General features: G+C 41.4%; 1 protein-coding gene across 1 annotated transcript in view; it reads right to left on the bottom strand.

The window, feature by feature from the left end:
• Window positions 1–7,383: 7,383 nt before the first annotated feature.
• Window positions 7,384–12,232, bottom strand: part of LOC140479870 (complement component C8 alpha chain-like) — a 51,006-nt gene continuing 46,157 nt past the window's right edge. Inside the window, exons 10-11 of the mRNA XM_072574199.1 lie at window positions 10,975–11,197; window positions 7,384–7,776 (exon numbers count right to left, since the gene is read on the bottom strand). Coding sequence (XP_072430300.1) covers window positions 7,628–7,776; window positions 10,975–11,197 — 372 coding nt within the window. The 3' untranslated portion in view covers window positions 7,384–7,627. The remainder of the gene's footprint in view (window positions 7,777–10,974; window positions 11,198–12,232) is intronic.

The following is a 12,232-nucleotide window of genomic DNA, read 5'->3' as shown; positions in this document are numbered from 1 at the left end:
AAAATCATTCCAATTTATAACAGAGATTGCTGAAAAAGCTTAGCAGGTCTGGCAGTATCTGTGGAGAGAAATCAGAGTTAATGTTTTGGGGTCCAGTGACCTTTCCTCAGAACTAGTTAACTCTGATTTCTCTCCACAGAAACTGCCAGACCTGCTGAGCCTTTCCAGCAATTTCTGTTTTCATTTCCAATTTGCAGCATCTGCAGTTCTTCTGGTTTTTATTCTATTTATAGTTTGAGGTTGGACCTCTGGCCCAAAGAATTTTTTTTTCTCGTTTGCCTTTTTCTTTAAAAACGACCCATATCATTTGTGCAGAACTGTATTGTCTTGTTTCTCATATGTCTATGTTTGTTTGGCACTAAGGTAATACAATTTAATTCTGGAATATGACTTCGATATTATCCACTTCATTTTATTACATATTCATCATGTGGGTGTTACTGATGTCCAGAAGGATATCACATTGGTGCTGGTCCGAACACACATGTAGTCCAGACTAGATGTGAGTTTTTTCTTTCCCTGAAGATCATTAATGAACTCGATGGGTTTTCCCAACAATTGATAATGGCTTCATGGTCATCATTAGACTCCTAATTCCAGATCTTTATTCTCTTCAAATTTCACTATCTGCTGTGGCAGAATTCAAGCCCAGATCCTTAATACATTTATTGGGTCTCTGGACTAATAATTTAGTGAGAATACCTCGAACACCATCACCTCCCCTTAAACCACCAGATTCAAAAATTTAGTTTCTATTAAATAAGTATTGCTAAAGGAACCTAGTGACAATTTATTTTATTCAGGGTACTAGTGATAAATGGAAATAGTTTTTCATTTTAGTCAATGAATCAAAGCATTTACACTGCCACTATATTCATACAGTAATCGGGCTCAGTTAGCAGCAGGCTTCTTCTGTCAGAGTTGTAGCAGCATTGTCGAAACTAGAATCTAACTAAATCACAATAAGGTTAAGAGATGTTGCTTTCCACGTGAAGACAAATAAGGCAGCTTGAGCCTGGATATTACACACCATAGCCAAGTCTGGGCTATATGAAATAAAGTGGGTTCCCAGTCTATTACTTTCCCACCTAGCCCAGGCTTATTCCTATTAGTTAAGTATTGCATCCATAAATAACAATTAAGGGTCAGTTCACCCTGATATTACACTGGCCATGCATAGTATGTTTGGCATGAGCAGGCAGGCAGTTTGTTTAGTTTTTAAAATGGAGTGATGGAAAGCAATACCAACTTTGGAGGGCTGTTGTTTGCACGTCACTCAAACAGAAAATAGTAGCCATCTTCATTCCTACCTGCAGAGCGTCTGGGGTTCACTTGGGCCTCTTTATTTCTTGAATTTTTATCTATAGTTCTGGCAGCATCCATTACAGATTTCTGGAGTTGCCTAGATGATTGAAGTTCCTGAAGTTCCTTGCAGCCATGACGAAGGCCAGGTAGGATAAAGTAGTGCAGTGTAGAATTTCTGTTCCTCTGGGGTCAGTGCCAAAATTGGGAGAGCTGCGTTGCAGACTAGTCAGGCAATTGGCTGGCATTGTCTTGATTCCATGAGTATGACTTTGTCCCAACGATCAACAACACCATCCCTGGATATGTCATTTCCTACTGTCAAGGCAAGCAGTCAGATGACACATTTCTTAGGAATTCTCAACATTGGCTCTGAACACATGAATAGGAAAGGTTTGGAGGGATATGTGACAGGAGCAGGCAGGTGGGACTAGTTTAGTTTGGGATTATGTTCGGCATGGACTGGTTGGACGGAAGGGTCTGTTTCCATATTAGATGATTCAATGTCTCTAAGATTCTATAAATCTCATAGCATCAAGTCAAACATAGGCAAGGAAGCCTCCTGCTGATTACTATGTACACCCCATCCTCAGCTGATGAATCATTACTCCTCCATGTTGAAAACCACTTGAAGGAAGCACTGAGGTCGTCAAGAGCACAAGTACTCTGAGGTGGGAGATTTCAATCTCCATCACCAAGAGTGGCTTAGCAGCTCCACTACTGACCATACTGATTGAGTTTTAATGGACATTAATGCTAAACTGTGTCTGCAGCAGGTGGTGAGGGAATCAACAACAGCAGAATATATATGCTTGGCTTCCTCCTCACTAATCTGCTGGCTGCAGATGCATCTGTCTATGACAGTATTGGTAGAAGTGTCCATAGAACAATATTTGCCATGTCTGAGTCCCATTTTCACACCGAGAATACCATCCATTGTGTTATGAGGCACCAACTCTGAGCTAAGTGAGATAGATTTCAGACGGATCTAGCAACTCAAGACTAGACCATGAGGCTCTGTGGGCCATTAGTAGCAGCAGAATTGGGCTGAAACACCATGTATGACCTTATGGCTTGACACGTCTCCAGTCCACCATACCATCAAACCAAGGCTCAAAGCTAGTTCAATGAGGAGTGAAGGAGGTCATGGCAGAAGTAGCATGAGGCAAACCTAAACGTGAGGTGTCAGCTGGGTGAAGCCACAAAATTGGATTACTTGCATGCCAAACAATATAAACTGCAAGTGATAGATGGAACTAAATGATTCTATAAACAATAGAACAAATTTAAACTCTGCAGGCCTGCCACATCCTGTCATGAATGACAGTGTAAAACTGAATAATAGATTGAAGGAAGAGGCTCCACAAATATCTCAATCCTCAATAATAGGTGAACGCAACACATCAGTGCAAAAGATAAGGCTGAAATGTTTGCAACCATCTTCACCCAGAAAAGCTGAGTGAATGATACATCCTATCCTCCTCCAGAGGTTCCCAGCATCTGAGATGCTAACCTTCAATCAATTTGATTCACTCCACATAATATCAAGACATGGCTGAAGGATATTATAACGGCCACGGGTCTTGACAATATTGTGGCAATAATAGTGAAGACTTGAGCTCCAGAACAAACCACACCCCTAACTAAGTTATTTCAACGCAGCTACCCAACAAAGTGAAAATCACTCAAGGACATCTTGTACACTAAAAGTAAAACAAATCCAAGCTGCCCAACTACCACCCTATCAGTTTACTCTTCATGATCAACAAAGTGATGGAGTAATCAAACAGCATTTCCTTAGCAATAACAAGGTCACTGGTTCTTAGATTGGGTTTTCCAGGGGCCATTCAGCTCCTGATCTCATTACAGCCTTAGCTCACTCACAGAGGTTTGTAATAGTGACTGCCCTTGACATCAAGGCCGTGTTTGACTGAATATGGCATCGTAGAGTTCTAGCAACACTATAATCCATGGGAATCAGTGCAAGACTTTCTACTGGTTAGAATCATACCTGGCACAAAAGAAGATGGTTTTACTTGTTGAACGTTAGTCATTAAAGTTTCAGGACATCTCTGCAGGAGTTCCTCAGGACAGTGTCCTTGGCCCCCTATCTTCAGCTACTTCATCAATTCCACCATCAGAATGTCAGAAATGGGGTGTGATTGTTCATTCTTGCCCAATGTTCAGTATCATTTGCAACTCCTTAGATACAAATCTTTTCATGGTCATGAAGCAATAAGATTTTGACTAGCTTTGCCAAGAGAGAATCCAACCATTATTACTTGACATTTAATGGCATTACCATCACTGAAACTCCCACTATCAATATATTGAAGGTTGTAATTGAACAGAAACTGAAATGGACCAGCTATTTAAAAGCTGTAGTTAGAAGAGTACATCAGAGACTAAGAACCTTGCAACAATTAACTAATCTCTAGTGTCCCTAAAACCTGTCTACCATCTACAAGACACAAGTGAGGAATGGAAAAGCACAGCAGGTCAGGCAGCATCCGAGGAACAGGGGAATCAACGTTTCAGGCATAAGCATTCATCAGGGCTGATGAACAGCTTATGCCTGAAATGTCGATTCTCCTGCTCCTCGGATGCTGCCTGACCCACTGTGCTTTTCCAGCACCACACTCTCAACTCCTGCATCTGCAGTCCTCACTTTCTACAAGTCAGTATGGGATGGAATACTACCTACTTGCTTGCTTGAGTGCAACTTCTCACCATTTAAGAAATTTCACATTACTCAATGCAAAATAGCCCACTTGATTGGCACCACATCCATAAACTTTCACTCCCACCACCATCGATGTGCAATATCAGCAGTATGTGCCATCTACAAGATGCTCTTAAGAATTTCACCAAGGGATTTAGCTACCACCTTCTCAATCCATAACCACTAGCAGCTAGAAGGGGAAGGAGCAACTGATACATATGAACACCACCATCTGCAATACTCTCCCCAGAAAGACTTCAAACTCCCTCTCTCATGGCATTACAGGTCTACCTACACATGCATCTCAATGACTGGTTATCAGGTCAGGAATTTTGTAAGATATCTGAAACAGGCAGAATACAATGTCCAATGTTCGTTACGGTTAGATTTGTGACAGAACCAGTCAAGAAGTTTCAGTGAGGCTGATCCTGACACGGGGAGCATCTTGCTCTATGTTTTATGATTTTCTCAAGCCACTTGGTGAGATTCTCATTAGGCAGTAGCAAGTTGCCAATTTACAATGATAGTAGCTTGTTAAATGCCTTGTTGACAGCCAAATTTGTGTCATTAATATTGAGTTACTTCTCTTATCTGATTTGCCAAACAGGCTTGACACTGAGGAAACCCAACATGGAACTTAAAGGAGTTACATGGTGGATTTTGTTTGCTGCTTATTCTGAACAACCTCTATGCTGCTTACAAACAAACTGCAATTTAGGGAATAATCCATAAGCAGCAGCTGTGCACATCCTTTATCGGCAGACATTAGTATCCAGCATCTGTCGACCCATCACAACCATCATATACCTCACCAAGACACTGATACAGCACTCACAAAGCACAGGGTGCCTTTACAGGGTGCACTGGTAACCAGTATTGAAAGCTTGTTGCAAGGACACTGTACACTCTTGGACATGTAGCTCATGAATTGGCTTTGGCTGCATCGCAAGGCTGCTCACTTATACCTTTAGTGATTGCTCACATACCTCCATACCATGTCTGTTATTCTGCTAATGCTTCAGCCAGAACCAAATACTGTCAGTAGTGTCATTTTTAAGTGCTGTTTGTTCAGACAGGCCACTTGTCATTCTCATCATTAAGGATCTGACAGTGGGGAGAACTTCTTGCTGTCAGATCACCACATCACAATATTGCCGAATTTATCGATAGGAACGAGTTTCATTTGATTAAGGTACAGGCCTTCTATGGTCACCGTTATCAATTCCTGGACCCTATGCTCAGTACACTGCTTGTTGCCATAATTTCAACATCCTTAAGCACTCAAACCTAGTGCTTCTGAGGGTCCATGTTTCTTACAAAACTAGTTGTTTGAGGGAAAAGACTACCCAGTGTCACCCTGGCTCAAGACACTATTGCACAACCCCCTGATTGATGTGGTGTGCAGGTTTAATGCTGTCCATGCATTGACCACAGCCAAGCTGGAGAAAACAAAAGAGCTGCTGAAAACACAGTTTCACATTTGGATCAATCTGAAGGTGTCCTTGAGTATCGACTGTGGTACACAATCCTGGCATGCTGTTTGGAGCAGACCATGAGGGCATGTCTTGTTGCTGAGGAACTGGGGACTGGAAGCAGTCTTCTGAGGACAAGGACACTGGGGAGGAGGAAGATACTGTTGTCCATGACAGCGCTCAGATGAACTAGGCACTACAAGATGGACCTCAATGGCACCTTCATTCAGCACACAATCATGGTCTGTAAAATATTCTTTGGCCATGATGCCAAAATCTGGTTCGTGGTCAGGGTGAACTTCTACCTTGATTGGAGTTTGTTTCTGTTCCGTTCTGCTTTCTGTAAATAAAAGCTCATGCTTGTATTTGTCTGGTTGGTTGCCTATGTATAAAGCATATCCTCGAACCTCATTTACTGCAACCGTTGCTCGCAATGTGTTCTCCTCTTCATCTGAGAGACCGAACGCAAACTGCAGAAAAGTTCAGGGAACACCTCTGGTCTGTACACACCAAACAACGCCACCTTCCGGTGGCAATCCATTTCAACACCCCCTCCCTTCTCCCCCAATGACGTGTCCATTCTGGGCCTCCTCCGTCACCTAAACAAGGCCACTCACAAAGTTGAGAAAGAACATCTCATCTTTCGCCTCAAGAGCTGACAACCACTCGGCCTCAACGTTGAATTCACTAGTTTCCAAATCTCGCCTCCCCCCAACCCATCTCAGATCCAGCCCTCTGATTCAGCACCATCCTCTTGACCTAACCTACCTATCCATCTTCCTTCTCACCTATCCACTTCACACTTCCAACTGACCTATCACCATCACCACCTACTATTACCCACCTATCACCATCACCATCTACCGTTGCCCACCAATCACCATCCCACCTACCTTTCCCCTAGCCCCAACTTCTCTCCACTATTTATTTCTCAACATCCTTCCCCCTCCCCATTCCTGATGAATGGTTGTGCCCAAAACTCTCTTGCTCCTCAGATGTTGCCTGACCTGCTGTGCCTTTTCCAGCAGCACACTTACAGCATTTCACAGACTGTGTGTAATACTCCCCTACTGGACAAAGATAGCTGCAAGTATACACTAGAGAACAGAGTAGCACTACCTTAGGAGAAGTTCAGACAGGATATGGACAGGTAAAGTATGTGGTCTGATGGTTAAACAGGAACTAAGTTGAGAGAATGGAGTTGTATGTCTGAGAGGGTGTCAGCCATACTGGTTACATGCTGTGGGAAACGTGGCTTCACAGCTGCTTTGCTATGCCACGGCAAGGAAGGGGCATTGCCAGATTGCCACTGCTTGTCTGGGTGCTCTACAGCCTTTCAAAGATGAGACAGGTGCGAGTGGTGCCAGCCTTTTGGCAAATGCCTACTAAGCGGCAAATTATTCTCGAATGGAAGGGTGTTAAAATTGGACCCGAACTGGATGTGAGAAACGCCACAGGAACAAGTAAGTAATTAATGTGGCAAGTTTGGTAAGATATAGCGAGAGAATTTGTTAAGTTTCTAGGAGGGCAAACCTCCAAAAAGCTAGACTTACCCGAAAGCAATATATGGCTCAGCCCGCAATCTATTTTTATCTCTTTATTTATGATGGGAATCGTAACTGCTTTGATATCCCGTGTAGGTGTTAATGTTCTAAATATATTGATTTGATATTTCATTTTGTTAACTATCAGTCTGTTCCTGCTGTATTTAAAACAATGGATCAAATATCAAGAAGATTAATGTAAATTTATCATAATAAGGTCTATTGCATAGCTGACTCCCATAATTCATTGCAATATGTTGACCAATCAGCTGGTAATGATGATCCTAGAAGTGTGAGATAGATAGTTGACATTACAGTTATGGACAAGCTTCCTGCCCAAACATTAATGTGCACAAATCATTTTTAATCTTTCTTCAACAAAGGAAGATTCGTTCTTGTTGTTTCAGGTTAAATGTTCCTCATCAATGGTTACATCTCAACATTGATTACATTTAAGATACCAACAAAGAAAGCAGAGTGGCATTTCAAAATGTTGACTATACTACATAGCCATTTATACTCAATGAAGATGATCATTTAAAAGCAAATAATTCAAAGACCCAAAATATCAGCAGTATCATTTTGTTTTAACAATGTTTGGATTGTGCGTTCTTCCCAAGGCATGTAGCACCACCATCTTTAGGGGGTGGATGATTACAGCTCCTTGTTCGCTGCCTTGAACCATTTTGGCAAGACGACCATCCTGACCAACAGCTCCAATTTCCATTAGTGGGCCCTTTGAAAGAGAAAGACATCAATGGGAAATAAACTTTGAGAAGATTACATACAACGAATTGCAGAATGGCAGCGTATTCTTATGTAACAACATGAACAACTATTGTAAAATAATTTCAAAATGCATGTCATAAAAATATTTTTGCTTGGTATCTCTCAGTATCTCAGTAATACATTTCCTGGATTGCATTAATTTCATCTAAGGCAGTAGCATCTGAAATAAATAATTTAATAAATATAAGAAAGCATTAGATTGGTGGGGGAAGTCGCATTTTTGATTAAAGTGAGTTTCACAGCAGAAATCGGAGATGAAATAACTGAAGAACCATCCAATGAGGCTTTGAGGGTAGAGCTAAAAAATAAGAAGGGGATGATGACATTATTGGGTTGTACTATAGGCCCCCAAACAGTCAACAGGAATTAGAGGAACAAATATGCAGGGAGATTGGAGAGACTTGCAGGAGCAATAGGGTTGTCATAGTAGGGGATTTTAATTTTCCTAACATAGACTAGCACTGCCATAGCTTTTAAGGGCTTGGATGGGATGGAATTTGTTAAGTGTTTTCAGGAAAGTTTCCCTAAGCAGTATATAGAGGGTCCTATTTGGGAAAGGGCAAAACCCGACTGACTCTTGGAAAATAGGGCAGAATAGGCGATAGTGGGGGAGCAGTTTGGGACTAGTGACCAGAGTTCTATTAATTTTAAAAGAGTTATGGCGAGGGACAAAACTGGTCCACGGGTTCAAGTTCTAAATTGAGGACAAGGTGAATTTTGATAGAATTAGACAAGAGCTTGCGGGGAGTGGTTTTGTTTGCAAGACAAAGGGGGAGACCTATAAAAGTGAGATAGCTGCACTTCAAGATCTATATAATCCTGTGAGGGTGAAAGGCAAAGTTGACAGGAATAGGGAACCCTGGATGACAAGCGATATTGAGGCTTTTACTCAAAAAAAGAAGGCAGGGCTCAGGTACAGGCAGCTGGAGTCAAGGGGAAGGTATATAGGGGATACAGGAGGTTACTGAAGAAGGAAATCAGGAGGGAAAAATGGGGGCATGAGATAGTCTTGGCTGAGAAGATTAGGGTGAATCCAAAGAGGTTCTTTCACTATATCAAAGGAAAAAAGAATAACTAAAGAGAGAATAGGATCCCTCAAGGACCAAATTGGACACTTATGTGTAGAACCGCAGAAGATGGCAAGGTTCTCAATGAATATTTCTTCTGTGTTTACCATTAAGAAAAACATGAAGACTTGGGAACTTAGGGAAGTTAGTGGTCATATCTTGGGGATAGTCCAGTACAGCAGGTGTTGGACATATTAGAATGCATGAAAGTGGATAAATCACCTGGTCATGACTAGATATATCCAAGAACATTGCAAGAGGCTAGAGAAGAAATTGCAGGGGCCCTGGCTGATATTTCTGCACCATCATTAGCCACAAGTGAGGTCCTGGAAGACTGAAGGGTAGCAAATGTTGTGCCCTTATTCAAACATGGTTGCAAAGAAAACTCTGGGTACTCTTGACCAGTAAGTCTAACATCTGTGGTAGGTAAATTACTTGAGAAGATTCTGGTGGAGATAAGATGTACATGCATGTTGGTGAGGCCGCACTTGGAGTACTGTGTTTAGTTTTGGTCACCTTGCTATAGGAAGGATGTTACTAAACTGGAAAAGAAATTTACAAGATTGTTGCCAGGACTCAACGGTCTGAGTTATAGGCAGAGGTTGGACAAACTAGGACTTTTTCTTTGGAGCGTAGACAACTATAAGTTATCTTCCAGAAGTGTATAAGATCATGTGATGCAGGGATGGATGAATACACTCAGTGCTTTTCCCAGGTTTGGGGAATCGAGGACTAGAGGGCATCAGTTTAAGATTGGAGGGGAAAGAATAAAAGAGAACCTGAGGGGCAATTTTTTTACAGAGAGGGTGGTACGCACATAGAACGAGCTGCCAGCAGAAGTGATTGAATCGGGTTCATTAACAACATTTAAAAGACATTTGGACAAATACATGGACCAGAAAAGTTTAGAAGGATATCGATCAAATGCAGGGAAATGGGGTGAGAGTGGATGGACATCTTGGTCGGCATGGACCAGTCTGGGCCAAAGGGTCTGTCTCCGTGCTGTAAGACAGTATGACTCATTAGATTATCTGAATAATTTGCAGTTAACAGAACAAAATCGCACCCTTCAACCAGTTGGCAATGACGTTAAAATTCAAATTTGATATTCAAAGTTATTGGAACTGAATTATGAATATTTCAGGATTGTATAGCTGGACAAAATCAGCATATGTTGTTTGCAGCCTAAAGAGTTCATAGAAAGTCAGGTAAATGAACTCAACTGAAGGGCTTTTGCCCGAAATGTCGATTTTCCTGCTCCTTAAATGCTGCCTGACCTGCTGTGCTTTTCCAGCACCACTCTAATCTAGACTCTGGTTTTGAGCATCTGCAGTCCTCACTTTTGACTCAACTGCAATCCTGTATGGGTTAAATCCAATTTGTTATTCTGTCTATTAAATTTCCCATTATTCTCTAGTCAAGAACGCATATCCATAGTGGGCATCAAGCTCTCATTATGTCACATGTTTCAGTGTCAGAAGCATGAATGCTTCAAGGATATTTTCTGTCTTTGAGCAAAGAATTTGAATTAGGTGAAAGGTATTTTTTAAAGGAGTTTGAAGTATCCAATTCAAATGAGTTCAGATAAATTTCTGAATAGCTTTTAGTGGGTAGCACGGTGGCACAGTGGTTAGCACTACTACCTCACAGCACCAGAGACCTGGGTTCAATTCCTGCCTCAGGCAACTGTCTGTGTGGAGTTTGCACGTTCTCCCCGTGTCTGAGGGAGTTTGCTCCAGTTTCCTCCCACAGTCCAAAAATGTGCAGGTTAGGTGAATTGTCCATGCTAAATTGCCTGTAGTGTTAGCTGAAGGGGTAAATGTAGGGGAATGGGTCTGGGTGGGTTGCTCTTCGGACGATCGGTGTGGACTTGTTGGCCCAAAGGGCCGGTTGCCACACTGTAAGTAATCTAATCAAAAGTGACTAAAACAGAAATTAAATAAGTAACACTAAACAAACAGATGAGGGCATTAAAATCACTGTATTTATGATCAATGTTACATTTATTGTTACTATTACATTTTAAACAGTAACATGGATCCCTGCCGCATGGATTCCTATGATACCTGTCAACTTACCCTTTCGTTTAGTATCCTGGCACGCTTTCCCTTCATAACCAGGCAGACATTCACAGGTACAGACGTTGTCCAGAAGAATTGCTTTTCCATTATTATAGCACACAGGACACCTACAGGGATTAAACTCTGCCACGTACTCTTCCCAGGCTCTTTTTAAATTTTGCTGTTTAATTTCAACAGACGGAAGATTACTTCTGGCCACCAAATCATAAATTGGCATGAGCTGCAAGATTAGAACAAAGAATATTTGAAAAATAGATTTGATCCAAAGTTTAAGTCACAGTTTCTTGTGCCATAGATTTGCCTATAAATGCAAAAACATTTGCTCCACACACTGAGTTTAGGCCAGGACAAATTGGAGCTAAAACAGAAATTGTTGGAAAAGTTCAGCAGGTCTGGTAGCATCTGTTCTGAGGAAGGGTCACCGAACCCAAAACATTAACTCTGATTTCTCGTTACAGATGCTGCCAGACTTTCTGAGCATTTCCAGAAACTTCTGTTTTTGTTTCTGATTTACAGCATCAGCTGTTCTTTCAGATTTCAAATTGGATCTAGTAAGTTAATAGCAATTTACGAGTTTATCATCTATAACATATAATATGAATGTAAAATTGCTATGAATTTGAAACTGATGATTGTTATATCAACTAATATTGTACATATTAAATATGATTAGATTCCCTACAGGCTGGAAACAGGCCCTTTGGCCCAACAAGTCCACACTGAAGAGTAACCACCCCCCTCTGACTAATGCACCTAATACTATGGACAATGTAGCATGGCCAATTCACCTGACCTATACATATTTGGATTATGGGAGGAAACCCGCACAGAATGTGCAAACTCCACACAGTCACCTGAGGTTGGAATTGAACCTGGGACCCTAGCGCTGCGAGGCAGCAGTGCTAATCACTGAGCCACCGTGCCACCCTTCTAGACAGAAGTGGTTAAAAATATTAAGGTAAACAACATTGATTACAATCCCAATGTTATTATTTTGCATTTTTGGAATGACCTCATTAATTTTACCAAAGAAAACACTAACTTCCAGAATGAAATGGCTCAATAAATCTGTGTGAGATCTTTACTAGAGCAATCTAACTACCATACTATGTTACCAGTATCACTTCTGTTTCAAATGCGTACTAATTTTGATTTTAAAGAAAGCAATCATTTATGCCTCAATTCCATGTGCCATAAATTGCCTGGAAAAGTAATTTGTCATAGCCTCTTCCACCATGTCCCCTCTCCTTGTGAT

Source organism: Chiloscyllium punctatum, chromosome 7, assembly GCF_047496795.1.
Source record: "Chiloscyllium punctatum isolate Juve2018m chromosome 7, sChiPun1.3, whole genome shotgun sequence".
Lineage (NCBI taxonomy): Eukaryota > Metazoa > Chordata > Chondrichthyes > Orectolobiformes > Hemiscylliidae > Chiloscyllium > Chiloscyllium punctatum.
The sequence above is the reverse complement of the archived record's forward strand: the minus strand, read 5'-3'. Positions and strand labels throughout refer to the sequence as shown.